The 26,290-nt window shown below is 36.5% G+C and overlaps 2 protein-coding genes across 2 annotated transcripts in view; both read right to left on the bottom strand.

Moving 5' to 3' along the window:
- LOC114932054 (uncharacterized) overlaps positions 1-5,439 on the bottom strand; it is a 34,848-nt gene extending 29,409 nt beyond the window's left edge. Inside the window, 2 exon segments of the mRNA XM_085483314.1 lie at positions 1,047-2,806; positions 4,334-5,439. The gene's annotated coding sequence lies outside the window, so the exon portion shown is untranslated.
- An 8,533-nt stretch (positions 5,440-13,972) lies between these two features.
- On the bottom strand, positions 13,973-25,416 carry LOC114931893 (sortilin-related receptor). Its single transcript, XM_029304032.2, has 10 exons — positions 25,129-25,416; positions 22,580-22,849; positions 22,259-22,420; positions 21,859-22,134; positions 21,509-21,777; positions 17,115-21,400; positions 16,323-16,579; positions 15,767-16,232; positions 15,474-15,680; positions 13,973-15,393 (listed from the first exon to the last, which is right to left on the bottom strand). The coding sequence occupies exons 1-10, from the start codon at positions 25,387-25,389 to the stop codon at positions 15,332-15,334; spliced, it is 6,516 nt and encodes a 2,171-aa protein (XP_029159865.1). The 5' UTR covers positions 25,390-25,416; the 3' UTR covers positions 13,973-15,331.
- Positions 25,417-26,290: the final 874 nt, after the last annotated feature.

Raw genomic sequence — 26,290 nt, 5'->3', positions numbered from 1 at the left:
ATCAAATAAATTTCAATTATGTTTATTAAAAAATTTATAAATGAAAATATGAATCCATATATTTTTATATCCCTTTTATAATTTACATTTTTTTATAACTGTGTTTATATAAGCAGTCTTAAAAATTATCTAGATGAATCGCCATATAATTTTATATTTTATCTAGATATATTTAAAACAAAATCATCATCTCATCTACCAATAAGCTAAATTTACATATTTTTATCTCATTTTTATTTAGCTAATTTTAAAATCATCTAAACACAACACTGTTAATAATTATCTATGAAAATAATTGCGAAAGGGGACCTTTAAATCTCCTTTAGATCATTACTAAATTATCTAGAATAATTCTCAGATAATTTTGGCTTAGAATCATAGCACATAAAAATACTTGAAAAACATATAAATAAAAATATGATATTTTTACATCCCTTTTATACTTTACATTTTTTTATAACTTGGAAAATTATCTAGATGAATCGTCATATAATTTTATATTTTATCTAGATATATTTTACACATTTCTATCTCATTTTTATTTAGCTAATTTCAAAATCATCTAAACACAACACTGTTAATAATTATCTATGAAAATGATTGCAAAAGGGGATATACCTTTAAATCTCCTTTAGATCATTACTAAATTATCTAGAATAATTCTCAGATAATTTTGGCTTAGAATCATAGCACATAAAAATACTTGAAAAACATATAAATAAAAATATGATATTTTTACATCCCTTTTATACTTTACATTTTTTTATAACTTGGAAAATTATCTAGATGAATCGCCATATAATTTTATATTTTATCTAGATATATTTTACACATTTCTATCTCATTTTTATTTAGCTAATTTCAAAATCATCTAAACACAACACTGTTAATAATTATCTATGAAAATGATTGTGAAAAGGGATATACCTTTAAATCTTCTTTAGATCATTACTAAATTATCTAGAATAATTCTCAGATAATTTTGGCTTAGAATCATAGCACATAAAAATACTTGAAAAACATATAAATAAAAATATATGATATACCTTGAAATCTCGAATTTGCCCAGCCCGCTCCTTATTCCTTATTGGAGTCTTGTAACAGGATCCAGTTCCTCTCGGTAGGTCGCAATCTCCTTCGCTCAGGGTGAGCGCGATTATTCAGATGCGAGGAGCGACGTATATCGCGATTAACGTCAGGCTGATTTATCGCCGCATCAGCGCAAAACCATCAACACCTCGTCTATAATAGACGTTCCTCCGAATGACTGGTGCATGTACGCATACAAGGAAAAATACGTAATACCCTCGACGGACTACTCATCCACTAGTCTAGACATCTGCGTCTACAGGTGTCCCGACCAAGGAAATTTAACCGGGGGAAAAAAATCAGGATCATTCCACGGATTGTGGGTCGTTAAAGTTTTTCTCCGTTCACATAATGTTTGATCCATACACGCGCGGATATATAAACGCGCACTGGGTTAAGTGAAAATTTCTCGATTCCACGGCACGATTTTCTCCAACTGCGGGTTAATAACGAGTGTCGCTGCCGGTTAATCGCGGCGTTTAAGATCTTAATGCTCCAATGTGCCGCTTTACCGCAGGATAATCGCTCTATTAAGAAGAGACCCGATGGCGATTTTTTTATTAATATACGCTTCCTCCGTTTTTATCGAGCGTCAGTTCTTGCTCCAAAATTCCGTTCCCGTCAAAGGGAATAATATCGATGTAAATGATAATAAGTATATTCTCGTTATTTTCCGGCTGACGAAAAAAGTTAACGAATCCAGTCCTGCCTTTCCTCGCTTCATTGCGATCGCCGCTCTCGCGTTTCTTATTCCGCCTCGGTTCTTGGAGTAAGTATTCACGACTTCCGGCCGGTCGCTCCAATTTTCCAGAGCTGAACGGGCTAGTCTGGTCTCTCGCCGAGAACTGTCTATGTAAATCAACCGTGTAATGCGGATTCGAACGACCGGGGTCGGAATTTCAAGTCGCAGATTTATATGCTCGGACTCTCTGACGAGATCCCGTCTCCTTTTCATATAGATTAATAAAGCGAATTTCCGCTCGAGCGGGGCCTCTCACCACCCCGATATGCAGGATGTATCTTATCAGTCTGCGATATCCTCGATATTTCTCTCTCTCCCGCGACTTTCTCTTGCCTCTCTCGTAATATAATTTATAATGCGGTTTGTCGAGAGAGAGAGACCATCTCCGCTTTAAACCGCAATTTACCTTCGCAGTTTAACGCGACTTAACACGCTTTGTTAGAATAACGGGAATATCCCTGGGCGATTTACATTTTATTGTTCCCTCTCTTCCTCGACCTCTGTTATGGCACGCGCCGTTTAACATCTCTCATTGTAGTCTTTTTGCCTCTTATTTTAAGAGCGCGACGACGTTTTACCGCAAATAGTAAACATATATATATATATATATTTATTTATTTCTTCTTCTGCGATTTCTCATAAAGTGTCTTGAGTGCATTTATATATATATATTTATATATGAGAAAATTTCACAGGGATAAGAAATCTTGCTCCTTGTTTCTACAATACTCTGCCTCTTATGATGAGAGTCTCGTTATATTTTATATAATAACTGTGAAAACAGCACGTAATAATATGCATTTCAAGCTCCTCCTCCGGCTGAAATCTTCCATCCAAACTACTCATTCTTCTAATCATTCTAATCGAACCGAGTTTTACCTTCTTCCTGTCAAAGACACGAGAGACCTCCCTTCAGACTCGTCTGACATCGTCTCTCTGTTTTCCCTTCAACGCATCTTCGAATTTTATTGGTACCTGAAGCAGAAGTAGTTTTCGTCAGAAATCGAATCTTGGTTCTCCTCTGAAATTTACAGGGTGTATACTCAAATCTTGGAAATAAATTCCCTGAGAATTCCAGATTTTCCAGGGAGTAAAAAATATATTTTAATATATACTTTATATAAAACTAATCAATTTTATATTCTTTAAAATATTTTAAAATCAAAGGAGCAATTTTTTAAAAAAATTCCCTGAGTTTAAATAAAATTCCATGATAATTGCAGGATTTTTTCAAGGTAAAACCAAATTCCCTAAAAATTCCAGGTTTCCCAGGGAGTAAAAAATATATTCTAATATATAATTTATATAAAACTAATAAATTTTACATTCTTTAAAATATTTCAAAATCAAAGAAGCAATTTAAACAAAAATTCGATGATAATTCCAGGATTTTTCAAGGTAAAACCAAATCTCCTGAGAATTCCAGATTTTCCAAGGAGTAAAAAATATATTTTAATATATACTTTATATAAAACTAATAATTTTACATTCTTTAAAATATTTTAAAATCAAAGGAGCAATTTTTAAAAAAAATTCCCTGAGTTTAAATAAAATTTCCTGAGAATTCCAGGTTTTCCAGGAAGTAAAAAATATATTCTAATATATAATTGATATAAAACTAATAAATTTTACACTCTTTAAAATATCTAAAAATCAAAGAAGCAATTTAAACAAAAATTCCATGATAATTCCAGGATTTTTCAAGGTAAAACCAAATCCCCTGAGAATTCCAGGTTTTCCAAGGAGTAAAAAATATATTTTAATATATACTTTATATAAAACTAATAATTTTACATTCTTTAAAATATTTTAAAATCAAAGGAGCAATTTTTTAAAAAAATTCCCTGAGTTTAAATAAAATTCCATGATAATTCCAGAATTTTTCAAGGTAAAACTAAATTCCCTGAGAATTCCAAGTTTTCCAAGGAGTAAAAAATATATTTTAATATATACTTTATATAAAATTAATAATTTTACATTCTTTAAAATATTTTAAAATCAAAGGAGCAATTTAAACAAAAATTCCATGATAATTCCAGGTTTTCCAAGGAGTAAAAAATATATTTTAATATATACTTTATATAAAACTAATCAATTTTATATTCTTTAAAATATTTTAAAATCAAAGGAGCAATTTTTTAAAAAAATTCCCTGAGTTTAAATAAAATTCCATGATAATTCCAGAATTTTTCAAGGTAAAACCAAATTCCCTTAGAATTCCAGGTTTTCTAGGTTTTCCAAGGAGTAAAAAATATATTTTAATATATAATTGATATAAAACTAATAAATTTCACACTCTTTAAAATATTTAAAAATCAAAGGGGCAATTTAAAAAAAACTTCCTGAGAATTCCAGGTTTTCTCAGGGAGTATACACCCTGAATTCACCACCACCAGCGATACATATCCCATATTTACAAGCCTGTCCAAGACAATTTCTCCGGCTTGCCTTCCCCTTCGTCCACTTATATCAGAGACGCTAGAACGCTTATTATTTACTTACGACGTCGACCCAATAACGCTCTCCCACGAAGTGGCTTCTCTCTCATCTCGGCACCGATATAACAATTTGATACTCCTATGGCCGTGCATTCCCAGTTCTACGCGATCGACACTCGATATATCCACTACCACACACACGTTCCAGATCTCCTCTCTCGTGTGTGGATACGGTTCACTTCGCCCTTTCTCCTCTTTCTTCCTTACCGGGTTAACCTTCTCCGCCGCTCGAAGACTCTCTTGTCAAGTTTCGCGCCTTCACGTTTTGACCTCTGGCTCTCCCAGTTTAACCGCGTTCCGTTTCATCACGATTGTCCATTCATGACACGAAGAAGAGGGTTCGTTCCCTCCCTTTACCTCAATTGTCTCCGGCGAAAGGAATTCCGACCCATTGTCCTCTTCCCTCGTAGTTTTCTTACGAGTCGAGTGTCATCAACGGAGTCACTCTTCCGCGTTTCTGCGCTTATTCCACGAGTGCCTCTCTCGTTTCAACCTCTTCTTTTCTCTCCCGCCACTTTACTCTACTCTCGCACGCTACTTGGTTTCATTAGGGGGACAATTTGCGCGTCTCTCGATTACAGGCGCGTCGAAAACATCTGGAGCTGCCATCACCTCATGCTGGATTTACACGTGGAGCTGGAAATTACAGCGCACTTTGTACTATATCATCGCGCGTGTGAATATCTTAAAAAATAAATTGCACTATGTCGTAATTAAAAAAAAAATGTAACGAGCGAAACACAAAAGTGTAATAAGAATATATTAACAAAGGAATTGTAATTGTGAAGCTCTCAGTCCCACAATCAAATCGCTCCAAATTTGCTTGATCAATTACATTCTTCTTCTCTTAACGGGTTTAATATCGGTATCATCTACGAGGAAGTGCAAAGATCGCGTGTTCTTGAATTGCTCTAAGAATTGCTTGACGAATGTCAGGATACCACTGACACTATATACCGAGACCGAAGACGAGAGATAGGCTTCGTTTCGCGGTTGCAGACAGGCTTAATTGTGGGAACGTGAGACTCTTCTGCGGATCATTCACGGCCCCGTTCATTTAGTATTCAATCTACATGTCATTACGCCGGCGCAGACACTTTCCGCAATCTCTCTCTCTCTCTCTCTTCGCACGGTTCATTCAAGAAATAAAAGTCTCGAATTACCGCTTCGTCGAACAATCACACGATATATGTCCTGTCGCATGCGTTGCTCGAGTTGGAAACGACGTATATGTCTTAAATATATTATATGCCTTTTCGCGACGGGGTCTTGAAAATGCAATTTATATTACACGTTATTCCACTCCTCGTCGTTTAATCGGACGTGAAATAAATTAATTTTTTTTTTTTTTTCACAACTTGCACGTGTGCTCGATTTATACCGTATGAATGTTACACAATCTTCGGTACAGTTATATTGTTCAGACGAAAGCTAGAGCGTTAACCTTGTTCTCCGTTGTATCTCTCAAAGTCGTTTATCGGGGCTCTATTTTTTGCCTCTAGGAAAAAAATGATATGTCAAAATGAAGCCAATTACTTTTTGGCGGGAACCCCCGATCGAGCCTCGAGCCTGTTCGGCGCCTCTGGATCAGCTGTTTCGAGCTGTCAAACTCATCTTCGCCCGATCGTCTCCTTCAAGTCTTCAGCCACCGATGTGAGGCACTCGGGTTTTTCTCACACACTTCTGGTGTTAACCATGTAACTTGGCGGATGGTAGAATTGCACTGAGACTGGATGATGCCGAGCCGCCCCCGATGTAGCTCCTTCTTGCCTAGCTGCAATCGGGCCATTTAATAGTGGGGGATTCGGATCCCTTCTTTTCGCTCCTGCTGTCGGGCGAGCTTGCTTGCTCGCTCACCTCCTCGTGTGTCCTTGCTCCTACGCGATACCGCGAGCGTTTCCTCCCTCTGCCTCCACCTTCCGACGCGATTCGTCTCATTCTCACGAGCCGAGCGAGGCACTACGCTTGGTTTCCGGCCAAAGTGCGAATCCGTGTCGGCATTTTCATTTAAACGCCGTTTTCGGCGCCACCCTACTCCACGTGATCCCATACAGCACAACAAGATTGCAGCAATATTGTGGCAATATTTCATTGCAATGAAATATTGCCACAATGTTGCTGCAATCTTGTTGTGCTGTATGTTACAACATTGCAATGAAATATTGCCACAATGTTGCTGCAATCTTGCTGCAATGTTGTAACATTGCAATGAAATATTGCCACAATGTTGCTGCAATCTTGAACATTGCAATGAAATATTGCCACAATGTTGTAACATTGCAATGAAATATTGCCACAATGTTGCTGCAATCTTGTTGTGCTGGAAACATCGTGAAATGTTGCAGCAATCTTGCTGCAAGATAAAATGTCCGCTTTCAGAAATATTGTTCTATAACTTTGCAGCAATAATGCAATAAAATATATATGTAATATTACTATTGGATTATTGGAAATGTGCCAAATACATGATCGGACTGAATGTCCAGTACCTAATATTTTTTGCGTGAATTTTATTTTTATAATATTTCTGAAATGTTGCTGCAACGTTGTTTAAACTATATTTGCAAATTTATGTCTATATAATATTTCTGCAATATTGCTCTGTAATGTTGTTGCAATATTGCTGCAAACTTGTGTGCTATATGGGATTCTATTCAAATTTAGCCAGAGTTGTCCGAAAAGTGCTTTCCAAGAACTTTAACGCTGTATTTTTGCAAGAGAACGATTTATACATATGTATACCTATACATTATAATATATACAGGGTGTTAAATTCTAGGGGTTAAAATAAGAACAAATGGTCCTATAAACATATGGGTCCAAAAATGCTTTATCCTCTCTTAAGGTCGGGAGAAAAAATTGAAAAAGGTGTTACAGCTCTTGAAAACTTTTTAACAGATAATTTGCAATTTTGCGCGGTGTAATAATTCATTTTTGTGATTTTGAAAGGGAAATATGGGAGGTGCTAATTTTTATTTTTGAACCCATCTTTATATGACCCTAGAATACACTTTTTAAATCTCTGACATAGTTTTAGAAATACTCTGTATATATATTTATTTATTTATCATACTGAATGTCCCAGACTTGCCGTATCATCCATTAATGAGAGATTTCTGAAGTCATTTGGAGACGACTTTTCCTCAGCGAAAATGTCGAAGCACTAATAATTTTCAAGTATAAGAGATTGAAAATAAAACAAATATCTTTTTCTGAAATTAAGCCTTGTGGACATAAAATATTAACAAATTAACAAATTAACAAATATAACAAAACAATATTTATATATATAAAATAATATATATATATATATATATATATATAACATATATGATATAATTATATAATGTAATATATATAATATAATTATATTAATATATATAAACTTATATAAATAAATATTTATAAATTTATAAAATAAAAATGTTTATAAATTTATAAAATTGACAATTTGTTTAAGAATAAATTCCGCAGTTCAGGAGTCTCATATTGAGACTCTTTTCATCTCGAAAGGATCTTGACTCTATCAACTTTTTATTGCGCAAGACGCCCAAGTTCGAAGAGATTGGATTTATAATGATACACCGTCGGGGAGCAATTCGATTTTAATTATCACAGAGTCATCCTCCTCTCCCGTGATTTTTGACAGACGGTGCCCTAGAATGTTACAAATGCACGCATTATTCACCGTGAGAACTCTTTCGGAGCGCTCCGGAGAAATCACCGAGCAAAGGTACCATCTGAAAAAGGGCATTCTCACGCGAGGAACGTGAAGTCGTGCTAACATTCGACATTTTCTAGGACACGGCGACCTCGATCTCTGCATACGCCGCGTTCTGTTACAGCGGAAGCGTCGTTCGGTCGTTTAATACGGAGGATACTTTCTTGAGAGAACTTCCGCATCGTCCGCCAAAAGAGAGAAAGGATGAGGCCTCGACCCCCCAAATGACAGACGCTAATATATGCAAAAGTTGTAGTGTGCATACTAATCATTCGGTGTAATATGGTAATCCTGCGTAAGGATACGAACACGATTAATTAATGTCCATCATTGTTCCTACTTTAGGAGGATCTCATGATGCATTTATCGCTCATTGTCGGTATAATTTCTGAAAGCAAGCAGACTCTAACTCTTCCTCTTTGGGCGACTTTGTCAAAAGTACCCAAGAAGAACAGAAATGTCAAATTTTGACGTCAAACTATGGTCATTTTAGTTCGTCAAAATGACATCAAATTGCATAAAATTTTCATGTTATCTTGATGTTCATAATGATAAAAAATTATTATTTTGTATTAAAATAATTGAGATGCAAATTTACGTACATCACATTTTCTAAAAATTAAAAAGGTCAAAAAAGTCAATATAAAAAGTCATTTTTTAGTCATCTTCGAGATCGAGATTTCCATGAACATTTCCAAAAAATGACGTAAGATTAGTCAAATTGACATCATTTTGATTTTTCTGTTCTCCTCGGGTAACAGAGAACCTTGTTATGGATTCAAAATGTAATAGTAGTTTTTAGTTTTTAATCACAATAGTATAATTTTAATGTAATTCTCGCTCGCGAAGCATTTAAATAGTAGAAGAGATTATCTTAATTTTGCTACACAAAGAGCGATTCGATCAATTATATGGCGTAAATTTCTTAAATTATAAAGACATTATAATAATACATAATCATATGCATCTTTTCGATAAATGTAATCGGCTTAATAATAAGCTGTCTCAAAGTCATACTTGTTAGACAAGAAAATAAACCCTCCGTTTCTAACGCAAAGATACACATTTTATACAAAACGAGATGATGTTTATAAATTACAGTAGTTAAAAGAATAATGAACATTTTCCTTTGGATTCGTAATTGAGATTATTTTGTATCATTTTTCTAATTATGCATATATAACATGGAAAGAATTTTCTCTGAAAATTTATCCTGAAATTCATGGTAATCATGAGACAATATGGTATTGGAAAAATTTTATAAACGTTTCCCTATATGATTAATATTTATCACAATAAAAAATATTAGCCCGCTATGTATTTCAAAAATATGAATATCTACCACAATAAGATATAAAATATGTTTGATTAATTTTATTAAAATATGTAAGACAAATTTCAATAATTTTAAAATTCCAGCTTAATCATACAATATGATAATTTTCGGTTCATTACCAAACATGATAAAATTTGTAGTGAATTTCGCGGTAAAATGTACCGAAAAAAGGTTCTTCATATTTTTGTGTCAACACGTAATAAATTCTAAAACAAGAGGAAAAATAGAAATAATAATTAATGATAATTAAATTATATGAAATTATATATATATATATATACACATATTAATAATTATTTATATATTATATATCATTATTCATAATTATATATTATATAATTATTTATATATAAGTTGCTTACATATAATTAATTATATAAGATATATATAATTATATATGATTTTATTCGTCGCAGAGACTTCCTTTACTGAACAAGTTGTGTTACTTATACTTATGTTAAATAAAACAATGCGTAGAATGTTTATCTGAACGACGCAACGGAAAGATCAAAGAGTAACAAGTGTTCGTTGCGCTTCGTCCAGTGTACGCCGATTTGGTCTTTCAACGATCTCGGAGTAAGATTAAGAGAACGTATATAAATACGCATACCGTAATTAAAGTAATAATTATGATTACGGTACATGTGCGTGCGGTTGCTTCGAGTTTACACGCGTTATAACGCACCGGGTCGCTTAAAAGCGTAACGACGTTTCTCTCCTTTCGCGAGACATATGATTGATATGTACCACTGATAAGGTGCGCACGAGCCTCCTAATTCAAACAAAATTTGGGAAAAATAATAATTAATGTTCGAGAAAAAATTATTTTATTTATTTTTCTCGGAATATATAATCGATCCATTTTATATATAATTATTGCACCGCATATTATTAATTACGGAAATTAATTATTCAGGATGCGAAGCAGCAAGTTTCCATGTTGATCGCAAGAGGATACGCGAAAATGTTTATTCTGCGGTATTATTGTGTGATGATTTGTATGCAACGTGTAATTTTCGTAATTTATACTATAAATTAATTAATTTCAAGAAAGAAAAATTTTTTCTCGAACACAAGAAAGAGCATGATCATTTTTCTAAAATTTTTTATGCTAAGTACACTGAAAAAGAACTATTGATTTCAAATAAATATTTATTTAAATAGTACCATTTACACCATTTGTTTGAAACTACAATATTATTGATTTGCCGTGAAAAAATGCTTATTTGATATAAGAAATCCTTTTTCGGAACAGATTAATATTTATTTGTTTCAGACAAAAGATATAAATGGTACTATTTAAATAAATATTTATATTTGAAATCAATAGTTTTTTTCGATACAATTTTGATTTCCGAATTTTTCAAAATGATCATATGATAGAATTTGGAACTCGGATCAAATATCTAATAATAAAAAAATGTGAAAAATAATTTTTTATACATTTAAAAAAAATGTTCCACATTAAAAAAAAAATGCATTATTAAATGTCACTTTAACACTTCATTTTACTCCGATTTTTGACAAAAAAATTAATATACGTATTAGCGAATATTGTTTAAAATATTATAACTTAGAAAATGAGAATAAAATAATACTATAAAAAATAAGACTACCTATATAATAATACTTAAAAAATGATACTAATAATACTAAGAAAATTAGAGCTACGAAATGTAAAATTACACATTATGATTTCTTTCAGGTTTTAAAATTGTATCAATAATTCTATGCTTGTAATAAAAATAGTCATAATTATATATGATCTTGGCTTTGAGATCATAAAGTTCTAAACCTATATTTATATAATATTTTATAGTTCTCCATGTATTTTCAGAATAATCCGAGGCTATATTAGTCGACGATAAAATACGATGCACATATGAAATTATATAGTAGAATATACGAAGGCCAAAGTAGACTACGGAATATATTAATAAAAGTGAATTGCGCGCGAAAGGTAAATGTTATAGATAACTTCTGGTGCTGAAGTATTAATTGGTCTTTAAATTTCTGCTTAATTTTGTGCAATCTAAAACATCGCTATTTCTTATACGCAAGATTTTAAAAAGCATGCATTCTTAATCGGAAAAAAACACATAAAGAGTAACTCTAATACATTATATTATTTAATAAAGAAATAGACGTAAAAAAATATAGGAGAAATCGTAAGATTTTTACAAAAATTATGTATAATTTTTTTCCCTTTAAAAATGATTAAACATTATAGTACCATAATTTCGCAAATCTGTTTTACAATTAATTTAGTATTATGATTCTAATGATTGAACGCTTTAGTCGTCGAAATGGGAAATTCGCGCATGATAAGAAGTTCAAGAAATTTGTCCGCATTTGCAATCCGACAAAGGGATTAAAGTGTGAAAAAGACATGGTGCTGAATTTCCGGTACTATGCCGTTTGCTTAATGATGTTACGGGTCACAAACTTCCAAATTGCCTCTCAGAACGGTAACGGAAGTCTTTCATCTCTTCTTGCGCGAAAGAGACTTGTCGTGAATTCGTAAAATTTATTTTTATCGTTCCATTTTTTCGAGATTAAACCGTAGCCCGGAACATCCGCTACGTCATGAACTCGCGATAGGATGATAAAAATGCCTGAGTAAAAGCTGTTTTTTTTTTATATGTGTACATTAATATATAACAAAGAAAAAAATTAGAGTCCATTTTTCATTATTTAATATTTGTAAGATCAATAATTTTTGATAAAAAATAGGAAATATTTTTCTGAAAAATAATATTCATAATAAATGGCTCTATAAATGAATAAATATATGGCTCTCAAAAAAGGTTCTTTGGAAAAATATAATATATATTGTATTATATGGTAAAATATAATACACAGATATATATATAGTCAGCAGGTTATATCGATGAGAAAATTATTAGTAAAAAAAAGCCGGTGTGAGTATTCGGGAAATACTGAGGTGTCAAAGTAAATTGATAAGAGAAAGCATAAAAAAATTACTTAATATATTCTGTGCCTTAGATTTATTTTATTTACACGTAAATATATTATATATATATATATTTTTATATTATATATCACTGTCTTTCTTGTCGCTATAACCCTTGACATTTACATCAGCTATTATCTGCTAATTATCGCTCTCGCTAGATTTAAAAACATCGAAATCCACATCGTTATTTTTTTCTCTCTGATACGGACACATGTAACGACCGAACGAGTAAATCACGTCAAATTGTCAGCAAAATTGTTCTTTTTTTTTATAATTAATTAATTCTGTTCACGAGGTGTGGTAATTTTCTGACATCGGAAACGAACCGAGAACCTAGTTTAATACTGTTTAGAAATCGTCCTTTTGTCGATCCAACGTCGTCTCGTGCATAAAACTTTTCTTTTACATTTTTTCCATCGTTAAATAAAAAGAACAAAACAGTCTAAAAAAATATTTTAAACTGGTCAGTAATTTAAATGCACCAAAGTACGTTTGTAATTTGTTTATTCTTTCGCAATTTAAATTAATTTTATCCAATAATGACACAAAGCAGCAAAATCTTAACTTGTGAAATGTTGCTTTGCCGATTTTAACTTCGTTTAATTTGCTTCTCACGTGTTTTTTTCGATTCGTATAAATCGACCGAACTCGGCTCGTCAACATTTTTAGGAACTTGTAATGTCGTACACTTTTTTTCCATTTGCGAAAAGAGAAACAAAAAACGACGACGATTAATTGAAGATAATAGTCAAGTTCATTTCTAAACTCTTCCATTAGATTCCTCGAAAAAATATAATCGTTCATGTGGATTGAACGAGGAGAGGAAGGGAGAGAGGAGGAAGGGAGGAGATGAGAGGAAGGAGAGAGAGAGAGACAGAGAGAGACAGAGAGAGAGAGAGAAAAGACAGAGAGAGAAGAGACAGAGAGAGAAGGAGAGATTATAATATATTATTATAATATATACAATTATTTAATATATTATATTTTATATATATTACACAATTATATCTTTTTATTAATATATATATTATATATATATTATATATATATATTAATTAATTATATATATTATTAATTTTACTGTATGTTATTTCATATACAACAAAAGGGGATGTACAAAGGTTTTATCGACTTGATGGCAAGATTAAAATCATTAATGACTTATACGAACTGATTTAGTATACATAGATTAAATAAAAATTAAAATACATTTGAATATTATTTATGGTAATATAGTTCAATGCAGAATAATTTTCTTTTTAAACACAAGAATCAAGATAATCATTGCACCTTTTTTTATGCTAAAAAATACAAAAATATGGAATGCTCTTTTTACAACTTAGTTCAAGTTTTTCAAAATTGTAGCGAAATAGAGCATTAAAAAAACTTGAAGAATTATTTTTCCTTGTGTTTTCTTTTCTTTTCTTTGTCGTTTTTGTCTTGAATTGTCTAAGAAAATTAATCTAAAAATCTTGACGCGGCATATCGCTTCATTCGCACTTGGTGTAAAGTGCGAAATTGAGATTTGTCCTTATATTTAAAGTCTCTCTTAAACCAAACTAAAACTATCCAATCTTGGTAAAATGGTGTCACTCTTATAATATAAAAATTTAAAAAAAATGTAAACTATTTTATTCGCACAAAAAACATAATATTCAATATCATTTTGATTAAAACAAATTTTTCTTAACATTATATTCAATTACACTCATTCGCGTCCCTAATTTTTCAACATTCGCATTTATTACAGAATAATGCACAATTATATAGAATATTCGAATTACACATAATATTTATATTCCCTTGCGATAATGATTGCAGCACACCTCTAGAAGAGGAGGTCAGGTCACCTTTTTCTCGCGAGACAAGAAACTCGCTTATAAAAACTTCTTTCAATGCCGCATCTGGCTTGACAGATAATTGGAATTGCGACGATTAAAATGATTTGCTCGAGCTGGGTTTTACTCAAGCCGAGGAACTCTTGATTAGACGAAATGTTATAGAAATATACTCGTTGATAAACGAAGAGAGTCGATACATCCTTCGAATGCGGCATAGAAGAAAGCGTTACTTTGGTCATGCACTTGATATGGAAAGAACTTATGGCATCTGTAGATTTGTCAAAAAAAATTCGATAAGAAAAAAGTTTCCGTAATGTCTTCGGAAACTTTCACTCTCGCATCAACAAATCTGTATGCGGAGATTTGAAAAAGAAAGTTTCTTCACACATACAAGTTATTGTACAATACAAATACAATTATTTCAAAAATGCTTCTCGATAAATGTGTGACATATCGAAAAATCTCAATCTCGCGACCCATAAAAAATATTTACTATATATACAAATTGCCGTTTCTTCAACTGGCATCTATTTCTCTTGTTAGACGCAGGTAAACATTCATTTTCAAACTGCAGCTGTCTCGATTTGTTGTTTACATTCGAATTTAAGATGCAACGGCCTCTTTCTCTCTCTCTCTCTCTCTCTCTCTAACTACACGGCAGGTAGTTTTTATCATGATCGTTTGTGATGTACATATGTACATCCCATATTTCTACAACGTATCGTATATAAATGGCGCAAAAAGCTCTTATGTAAACGTCTTAAGCGTATAGCCTGTTCACCTATATCAATCGTTAACTGTAATGGCAAGTAACATTACAGTTAACAATGTCTACCCAGTTACGAGACACATTTATAAAAGCTTTTTTCTCTCTCTCCTTTCTTCATTCATCATAAAATTTTATCTATATATATATATATATATATATATATATATATGTATGTATATATATGTATATATATATATATATATATATATATATATATATGTATATATATTTATATATATATGTGTATATATATATATATATATATATATATATATATATTAAAAATTATCATATGAATAATGTCTTGGCACATCTTTTCCTTCCTAAGATGTAAATATTCCGTTTATACATGCGGTGTTCATGCGATTACCAAAGGTTCATCATCTGAAAAGCCTCGAATCACAGGGCTGTCTTCTTCTTCTACAAAAAGCAATCATTAGTTCCTTCTTTCCCATTTCGCATCATTTTCCTCTACTTTTCAGATGCAAAATAACACTCACCTAAGCCGTCTGTCGTGCCCGGGAAAGTAGCCTGTCCCCGTCTCGTGTCGTAGTGACTGTTAGCGAATTGCGTAAAACTGTTAGACAGTCTTCTATGTCGAACGATAAAATAGGCTAGTGCTCCACCCAGCGCTAGGACGACCAAGCAGATCGGTATAGCAAGAGACAATATGTTCGACGTGTTCATTATCACCGGGAGTTGCGAAGCTGTTGAATAAAAAAAAAGTTTATTATGTTAATAAAGTATCATCAGCGAGTTGCTTCTCGCGAGAGAGAAAATATTCGAGACTTGCCTGAAAATTGTGTGCTCCACGTTTCACTAAGTGGACTCTGATATCCGTCTTCCGTGACCAGACGTGCGGCGAAGGTGTAAATCGTCCCCGTTTTAGCTTCCTTGTAATGATACGGCGGACCCTTAGTCGAGATGATTTTAGCCGTAGACTCGTTTATCTTAGTCGAGCCTTCGGTTATGAAAATCTCGATATGCCAATTAACGTCCTTCGGCATATCCGGCTCTTGCCAATATATCTGATAATCTTTGTTGTCGTGCAAGACGGTAAGCTGATGGGGTGGTTTAATCGGCGGTGCCATGTAAACAAAGGGTTGAGTGGATATGGCGTTCTCGACATCAGTGGCCACCGTAATATTGTATTGTCCGCCGTACTTGATCGGATGGAAGATATGTTTCATGATGGTTTCGTTGGTCGGCGGCAACGTCGCAACCGTCTGCTTGTTGAGAATAGTTTCTGTAACAGATATCTATAAAAAAAGAAAAATAATGTTATATATATATAAGAATATATTTATATTTTTTCTTGAAAAAATATTTTGCAAATAATATTGACTTACCGTATAGCTAATCGGCTCATCGATCGTGGGACAACTAGCGCTCCACGAGACGATTATACTGTCATTCTTGTCCGGCGATGGTGTAACTCGCAATCTCTTCGGGGATGCACGTTTATTGAAGTATGTTGGAACCGTAATCGGTTGACATAAAGGCCCCGCTCCGTAATCCCCGATAACACCGACGGCGAAGAAGTACGATTCGCACGCTTCCAAGTCTTTGATCGTAGCCGTGAGATTACTAGTCTTCACCTTGAATGCTAAAAATAAATACAAATACGTTATAATCGTAGCACACATCGAGAGAGTTAACAATTTGAGTTTCTTCAAAATAAAATTAAATGAAATGATAATGTTTTAACTTATATATTTGAATACTTTAAATTCGGTTAATACTTTTTTGACAATTATCAGCTGATTTCTGTCAAAAAAAAAATAATCAAAAATAAGGTATTATAAAATATTGTTTACCACGTATTACTGTTTTAATTTTTGTAACATGTCATTAGTTTAAAATTTAATTAACCAGATTGTGCTTTATTAATGCTTTTTGACAGAAATCAGCTGATTAAAAAGCATTAACTTGCTAATTAATTTTTGACAGTTAACAGCTGATTTCTGTCAAAAAATATTATTCGAGCTTAAACAAAGAAACGTTACATTATTTTGTTTTTAAATATCATTCTTTTTAATATAAAATAAAAAAGACAATAATTCGAATCAATTAATAACATTAAAAAAAACACAAAAGAAACAATATTTCCGTATAAAGAAAATCGCTGATTTTCTCCTTACCTCTAAAGAAATCGACTATATTGGTAGCATAATGGATGGCATATTGCAACTTAATCTTCTTGGTGCTCTTCGGCGGGTCCCAAGTAAGTTTCACAGTCGTTCTCTGAGACTTGACTAGTTGCGCGTCGAACTTGGTTATTATCGGCAACGTGGTGCCGTTCGTCGTGGCCGTCACCATGGCGACCTTGCCGACGTATTTCTTCTTCATCGCGCCGACCTCGAAGGTATACTTGACTCCCGGTGCCAATTTGGTCACCTCGAACAAATTGTTCATGGTCGAAACGGTTTGCAGGGTCGGATAAGCCGGTGGCGCTCTGGGCGTAACGTGGTACCCATCCACGTCCTTCATCTTCTTCCACGTCAGCGTGACGGAGTGATTCGTCGTCGCCACCACGCGGAGATCCTCGATATCGTCGATGTTGGCCGAGCCGTCGAAGGTCAACAGGGCGACCTTGGACGAGATGGATTCGTACTGTCGATTTTTCGCTACGATCCAGAAGGAATAATTCTTCCCCGCCTCGAAGGCCATGTCGATGATCGCGGAAGTCTTCTGTCGCGAGAACTCCATCGGCGGTATAGGCGGGGTGATGTAACCTTGATAGCCGATAATGAGACCGTTTGGATGTTGGGGTGCTTTCCAGGAGACCTCCACGCGGGTGCCGTTCTTCTGAGTGACCGTCACGTTCCAGGGCTCGGATGGCACTCCTTCACCAGTGGTGACGACTAGATACTTGGCTGGTGGGAACACAGTGTTCTGACCCTTCACTTTGACGTAGACCGTCAAATTGTACTTGGTGTACGGATCAAGATTGTTGAATTGATACTCGGTGTCTTCGATCCAGTTGCTGACGTTGGTCCACTTAGCGCCTGGGGTCGTCCGTGCGATCGAAGGTAGAAACTCGAACGTGACGTTTGACGGTATCGGCATCCACCAGAAGAGGAAGAGGCTGCTGTCGTTGATGGAACGCTCGTCCACACCCATCACCAGAACCTGGTACATGCGAGTGCCGTTCTTCTCGCAGTTGTTCTCGTCGAAGCCGTCGAAACAGTCCTGGTTGCCGTCGCAGTAGGACGCGAGCGGGAAACAGCGGGTCTCGTCACACGGGAATAGGCCGACGAAGCAGGATGGAGTGGCCGGTGGACTCGTGTCGTGATCGATATGACAGCCGAGCTCGTCGCTGCCGTCCGGGCACTCCTCGATGCCGTTGCAGATGTGAGATAGAGGTACGCACGAGCCGTCCAGCCGGCACATAAACTGATCGTTCTCGCGGCAGGACGCGTGCGTCTGGTCGCAGTGATGCTCGTCCTCGCCGGATGAACAGTCGCTGGAGCCGTCGCATACCCATGCGTTTTCGATGCAATCGCCGTTGTAGCACTGGAACTGGTGCTCGCGACAGACGCGAGACTGCTCGGTCGTGTGAATCGGCAGTAATGTAGGTTCTATGATACTTCCGTCCTCGCTGCTGCAGCCAATCTCATCAGAATTGTCGCCGCAGTCGTCCACGCTGTCGCATTTCCACCAGTACGGGACGCATTTCTTGTTCTGGCAGAGGAACATCCAGTCGTTGCAGGAATTCGTGGGTAAAATCGGCGGCATGAATGACGGCGGCAAGGTGGTGCTGGTGCAGTTCACCTCGTCGGAACCGTCTACGCAATCCTTGTCGCCGTCGCAAGCCCAGGACTTGTATATGCACCGATGCCCGGTATCGTTGGTGTTGTTGCACGTGAACTGCCACGGCTCGCACACCATGTTGTTGCATCCCGCCTCGTCCGCGTTGTCCTCGCAGTCCGGCTCGCCGTCGCACTTCCAGGAAGCCGGTATGCAAGTGTGATCCTTACAAAAGATCTCGTCGGAACGGCAGGTGCTCGGCAAGAAGTGCCTGGTGCAATTTCGTTCGTCCGAGCCATCCCGACAGTCGTCCTCGCCGTCGCAGCGCCATCGGTGCGAGATGCAGCGACCGCTGTCGCACTTGAAGCGGTTCTGGTCCGTGCAATTGGCGTAGGTGCAGTTCATCTCGTCCTTCCCGTCCTTACAGTCGCGATCCATGTCGCATACCCAGTACTTGGGTATACACTTGCTGCCGTCGCACTCGAAGTTGTTGGGGCTGCACGTGGCACGGTTGCAGTTGACCTCGTCCGAGTTGTCGCCGCAATCATTATCGTTGTCACATTTCCAGAACTCGGGGATGCACACGCCGTTGTTGCAGGCAAACTGGTTCGACGAGCAGGTATTGGCGATGCGCGGGCAGGTCGAATTGGCGAAGGGTTGGACCTCACCTGGACAGAGACAGTTGCCATTCGTCATCACCATGCCGTCCGGGCAGAGGCACACGTAGCTGTTGCCCGGGGCACCTAGACAGATGTGTGAGCACGTGTTATTGGTCGCGCACTGGTTCGAGCCGGTTTGCACGCTATGCGCGAAGATCTTCAAGTCCATCAGACCTATAATCTGGAAGCCGATCACTGTGGTGATCCCGACACCGTGGTCCTTGTTGGCGACGAATATCATGGATTGTTTCCAATCGTCCCAGTACATGTTGTCCTTCAACACAGCGACTGCGAACGGATGGGACACGCGCGCGTCGTTGGCGATGATCTTCCTGAATCTCTTACCGTCTAAGTCCGAGGAGGCAATGTAATCCGCACGCGCGTCCACCCAGTAGATACGCTCGGCGATGTGGTCGATCGTTATTCCGTTCGGCCATTCGACAGTGGGTTTGATGAACAATCGCTTGACGTTCGTGCCGTCCAGATTGGCGCGAGATACCGAGGCGTTTCCCGGCGACCAGTCGGTCCAGAATATATATCCGTTCATGGGATGAACCGCGATACCTCTCGGCTTCTGTAACACGTTCGGACCTAATATGGTTCTACGCATTCTCCCTATGTTGGATATATCCGTTCGAACTATTTGTATCCTCATTTTGACACCGTCCACGAAATAGAGCACTTTGGACACCCAATCGTAGGCCATTCCCTCGATGGAACTTAAATCGTTCTCGACGAGAACCTCGGGAGGATTGGTGCCATTCAGGCACTGTCTGCCAATCGTATCGTTCACAATATCCGCCCAGTACAGGCAGTTATTCCTCATATCGAACTCGATTGCGATCACGTTCTTCAGATCGTGCACGGGCAACATCTGTATTTTGTTCTCCCCCAGGTCGATTCGCGTTATATGCTCCCGCTGGGCGACCAGTAGGAATTCCGGTTTCTGGTCCATCGGGCACGGTATCTCGTCGGGTTCGAAGTTTCTCGCGAAGCCACCGGAACATTCGTCATCCGATATCTTCGCGTAGCCTTTCGTGCGATTATAAAATGCGCCGGGCACGCACGTGCTCGGCACGGCGTAAGGATCGTAATCGGTGCTTGTATTGCGGATGCAGTGATATGGATTTCCGACGCGCTTGAAACCGTAGTCGCACTCATAATCGATTGCGTCGCACTGACAGGTCTGTAATCGCACCGGTCGATCATAATTCACGCCCTGGTAGCAATTGGTATGTAATGCGCGTCTCTGATAAGTTTCCTTGCGTCCCAACACGCAGGCCATAACTGGCTGATGGGGATCGACGCTCGTGGGGGACCAAAACTTGTAATCGTCCTCTCTGCAGTCTCTCGAGAATACTTTCCGCAAATCGACCTTGATTATCAGCCACTGATGCTGCCCAAAATCTGATCCAAACATGGTGAACACCGTGGTGTTTTCTCCAGGCTCCGTCATGAGGCCGTACACTCGTAACATCTTCTTGTTGAACTCGTAAGTTAGCCAGCTCTCACCCTCGTCTAATGAATACGAAATATCTCTTGTCTCTCCGCGCATCTTGAAATATTTTACTGCGACTAATAGACCTCCGTGATCGCCCATGTTGAAGAAATAGTAGTCCTTCAACACCTGTTTCCACGTGAGACCTGCGTCTCTTGAGACGTAGAGCGCAGGGTGACCTTTCAAACTGTTTCCAATTATACCGGTAGCCATTATTATTCCGGGCGCCGATTTCGAGCTCATGATGGTGACAGATCTTGTTACCGGATACAGCTGACTGAATCTCTGGCTCAAGTGTAACGAACAATTTTTCGGACAATTAACGTAGAAGCCTTCGTGATTCACCATCGGTGCTGGAATTGAGTTCCAGGAACTACCGTGATCGTAGGTAATCAACGATTCCAAATCTTCCGGTCCGATCGAGTCAGATTTCGGAGTACCTTTGACTCGCGACGCTATGTATATACCTCGAAGACCTTCAACCTTGTACAAGTCCGTAAATGTCTCGTCAGCCACATCACTAGAGAGATAGATGTGCGTAAATACACCAATAAGTTGAGAACATTTGAAGGAAATACTTTTGGAAAATTTGCACGATTTAGAAAATTTATTATATTTTATTACTCACTGCAACCAGCTGTTCTTCCAAGTACTGTTGGGGAAAAATGTGAGAATGCCCTCCAAGGATAATGTAAATATAGCCTTCTCGTGGTCTATGAGCTCCGACACATAAAGATTGACCATGGTTTCGCTGTGCGACACCGCGATGAAAACTCGATTGTAGGACACGTCCACGATATGATAGCCTTTACAATCCAATTCCGTGTTTAACTGCACCAAAACGAACGACTGATTTTTGTAGGACACGTGGAGATCCAGATGGTCCGACGTCTTGTTCTGTTGAGCAGAAAAAAAGGACTATCAATAAATTTTACTAGATTCGTGAGAAAAAATCTCCACGCGCGCAACAATACTTGCCATTGAATTGTTTACGAAGAACATGTAGTCGCCCCTGATTTGGAAATCCTCGACGTTCTCGATCACAACTTTGAATTGCGTTCTTAAGGATCTTACTCGAAAGGGATGTCGACTTTGATAGGAGAGAACATTTTGCAGATCGAGTTTCAGGACAGAACTCATTCCAGTAGGCTCTGAGCGTTCCACGAAGAGGACGCGATAAGGGGACCACAAGAAGGCCTTCACATAATGCTGCACCGGCACCCAGACTAATCCGCGATCGATAGAGATCCATAACTGAAATCGAGGCGTTACAAAGTTCAGAAATGATCCTTTTACAAATTTCTATAAAGCTACAGTCTCATCCTAACGATAAAGTTACGTGTAAAATTCGCAATCAAACTGATATTTTATCTCGTACCCTCTGCAACGAGTCGACTTTGTCTAATGCGATGAGTATTCGCGGATCCAACTCGTAAAACGAAACCTCGCTCGGATGAAATGGTACAGGGATCCTCTGGATATTTTTACCATTGTCAAACGTTATAAAGATCAAATTGTGTAGACTGTCCACAAAAACGCACTGCAAAGAAAAGAGAAAGATCTTGAAAATTTTCCTCCAATTACAATTAGAGAGAAACATACAAAAAATCTATTAAAAAAAATATATTAATATATTTTTATATTATTATAATAATTTAATAGATTAATTGTGGTTTTGTAAGTGACAGAGGAGACTCACGTGTTGATAGTATTTAGGATGATTGATGAATTTGTCCACGACTGCGTAGTCGGCGTTAGGATCAGGCGAAATCCTAAATTGGTCAGTCTTATTTTCGAACGTATCACCATAATCGTAACTGATATAAACAGCGCTAGGAAGCGGCTGGACCTTGCCACTTCGGATGCGCATCATTGGTGCGCTTTCCCTCGCTAGACATATTATTACATTGGAACCCTCCCCGACCCAATGTACCATCAATTGCTGATGCGAATCGTTTAATGCATTGACCTGTAATAATGAAAAATATATATCATTTTCGATGTTACGAATTTTTATAAGAGAAATTGGAAAAAGAAATCTCACATTGTATATATATATATATATATATAATAATATCTAATTATTGTAAATAATATATATTAATTATATAAATAATTATATAAATAAATATTATAAATTTGTATAAAACGATCATGATGTGAAAATAATAATATTTTTTTATCTTATGACATTAGTCAGACAAACAACGTGAAAGATAAAGATCCAAGGTAAGAAATATAAGTACGTCATTATATAAACATAAAACAAAAATCGAGTATGTAAAGTTGGCTTGAAATTGGTTGGAAAAACCATTGCAACGTCTACCTATCGTCTATGTAATCGTTTTAGCAGGCTAAAAAAAACTGCGTAAAAATATTATGTAAATGTAAGATGCATTAGCGTATATTTAAACTGTCACCTTTATTGCAGTAATCTTAGAGGAAAGTATAATGCGATAAAAAAAAATGAATCATTGGATATGCATGATACGTGAAAAATATGCATGTATCAGATTATTTTCTCGACATTCAACATCTTGGAAGATATTACAAGAAATATAAATCATCATTCGCGGAAAGATAAAGAAGAATAAATAACTTATAGTGTTACACACACACACACACACACACAGATAATTAAATATATACGTATTTAATATCATAATTTTCCTCAAAGTATTGAAAACGTGAAAAAAATTTTGAGCGATAAAGGAAGTGGAATTGAAGGTCAATTATACGTCAAGATAAAAGTGAAAGTGAGCTATTTGACCTTTTTACATAATAATTTTGCGAGAACAGCTTAAAATATGAAAACATGCTTTATATACATGTATGTATAATTTAAAAATAATTCTGTAGAAATTATTTTATGCATAAGAAAATATGTAATTTGCATTTGTTTATTAAATTATATCAAAATAAGAAGGTTGAATGCCAGTAAAATTAAAACAATGGATAAATATTTAAACGACCGACTGGCTATTAGTGGTGATGTTAATTTATTTGTACAGCTACGTTAGTCTGAAGAGGACCCAATTTAGGGTCGAAACGTAGCTGTACAAATAAATTAACATCACCATCAATAGCCAGTCGATCGTTTAAATATTTATCCATAAAATTATATCAATTATTTATTCAAAACTAATTCTGTAAAAATTATTTTATTCCTAAAAAAAAAATCTATAATTCACATATATAATAAATATTCAATTTTTTAAATAATAAAAATAAAAAATTAATGTTAATTAATATATAATATTTTAACAGATTTATTTTTAAATAAAAAATTAATACGATTTATATCGTAAATGCATTTTTGCACATACATGCAAAAACAAAAACAACGGAAATAAAAAAAATTATTACTACGATGGATGCATCGTAGTCAACTAAATTTATAGCTTGCAAACTCAGACGGTAGTCCTTATCTCTTCAACTAAATAACAAAGTACTGCGTCTCCTTTGTTATCATAAAAATAAGTAAGTAGTCAAAATAGATATGCACGCATCTATTCATTATGTAGTCGCACTAATCTATATAAGACTGTGTATGACTAAGCGTACTCGCGACTTTGTAAGCGCGATGAGAAGGAAAAACACAGCGGAAAAATCTTTATTTATACACTCCCAAATATTCCGTCGTCCGAAAAGAGCGAAAATACTCGCAGGAAAATAAGGCGCGCCAGCTGTCAAAATAATTTCGATCGCGCGTAATGAAATAATCTCCTACGGCCGATCGACAAAATAATCGAGTTCGCGAAAAACGCGAGGAGAAAATTTATATTTTCCTCCACGGAAAAGCGGGAAGGGAACAAACCCAGAACGCGCCGAAGTGAGGGCGGTTAGTGACCCCTCGCGTGTACGTGTATCAATATATGTATGAACGGGTGCGGACCGCGTCGACGCTCCGTTTCGCCGAGATTGATTAAATTTACTCCGGAAGAGAGAGATAATACGGCAATTATGCCCCGGCTCTGTCCCGCGCACAAAGGCCGCGCTGTGCGTGCGTGTCACCCGTCATCTCTCATTGGGAAAAATTCCGCGAGACGTAGAAGTGTGTGCGTGCGCGCACAAATACACATTTACGCGCGTCTCTATTTACCGCCCGGATATACCCGTACGTGATATTTTTTCCCGGAAAAACGGGAAAAAACGCGCCACTGCCGGCTGGAATTGCGACGCACCATCGGCGACCTTCGTCGCGACACATGCGTATGCGTGTGTGTGTGTATGTATGTGTATACGTACCCTCGTCGTGATGTTTGGGTTATTGTTTGGGTGCTGCTCGGACGGCGCATCTCTGCGCGTCCGCCCGAATGACGTTTCATCATCCTCCGCGTCTCGCCTGTCAATGACGAAGGGCCTCCTGTAGGGAGAGTCGGTGTCCTCCGCGATGTGCAGCCTCTTCGCCCTGTCACCGTATCTCACGCCGTAATTGCACTCCGTCAGCAGAATCAAGTGGAAGATTAACGCGAGATAACAACAGGCCACTATCGTCCGACCGGCCATCTTGCCTAAGACTGACTCCTTTCCTTGAGAAAGCGAGGATATTATACGCGTAGGCCATCGCGCCTCAAGGCGGATCCGCACGAATCGGCGCATGCGCACGCGCCGAACTTGCGAACGACGCTTCAGGTTCTGTTCGATAAATGTCCCGCGCGATCGGACATTTACCGAACACAACTTTTTCGTTCCTCCTTGCTTGGCGATGAATGCGTCAGCTGATTTCTGTCAAATTATTTTGGATTAATTAGAGATAAATTATTTTTATATTAAAATAGATAAAAATATTTAATTAATTGTATATTGCATTTTTTAAAAATATAATTATTTAATTATATATTTTCTACACTATATCAATATAAAATATACATAATGCGTCTAATAAATTATATGTATAGAATTAATATTATACATATATATAAATATATAATTATATATATGCATAATTTTTATAATTTTGTAGACGTGTGACTTTTTCTGAAAAATTGAAAATATAATAATTCATTAAATTATATCACAGACATATATGAATGACATTGTGAATAATAAAATAAAGAAGCGAAGACACGGAGAACCTTTCGATAAAGATCGCCATGTTGGGGGAGCGAATGCTTTTAATGACGATGTGCAGATGTAATAATAAAAGTATATTAAATAATGACTTTCATTTCCTGACATAGCTAGAATAGTGTCGTTGACGCGTCTATGTGTCTACGTAGATTCCTGCTTGCAATATATATGCATCGACATCTAAACGTCATCTTTTTATCCTCTTCATAAAATAATCATTGATATAATTTTACTATAAGAATAATCATTGCGTTACAATTTTTAAAAATTTAAGACGGTTTAAAAAATTCTGCATTGCATTCTTTATCATTTGTTAAAAACAAAATGCGTCAATATA

This window comes from Nylanderia fulva, unplaced genomic scaffold (assembly GCF_048542155.1).
Source record: "Nylanderia fulva isolate GAGA-0341 unplaced genomic scaffold, ASM4854215v1 Scaffold10, whole genome shotgun sequence".
NCBI lineage: Eukaryota > Metazoa > Arthropoda > Insecta > Hymenoptera > Formicidae > Nylanderia > Nylanderia fulva.
The sequence above is the reverse complement of the archived record's forward strand: the minus strand, read 5'-3'. Positions and strand labels throughout refer to the sequence as shown.

What these genes read in the sequence shown, in the direction of transcription:
- LOC114931893 (XM_029304032.2), bottom strand. Translation starts at nt 25,389, where the DNA reads ATGGCCGGTCGGACGATAGTGGCCTGTTGTTATCTCGCGTTAATCTTC. An exon ending in ATCCTAAATACTATCAACAC is followed by an intron (nt 22,421 to 22,579) that starts GTGAGTCTCCTC and finishes TTTTCTTTGCAG; the next exon opens with TGCGTTTTTGTGGACAGTCT. An exon ending in ATGAGCCGATTAGCTATACG is followed by an intron (nt 16,233 to 16,322) that starts GTAAGTCAATAT and finishes CTTTTTTTATAG; the next exon opens with ATATCTGTTACAGAAACTAT.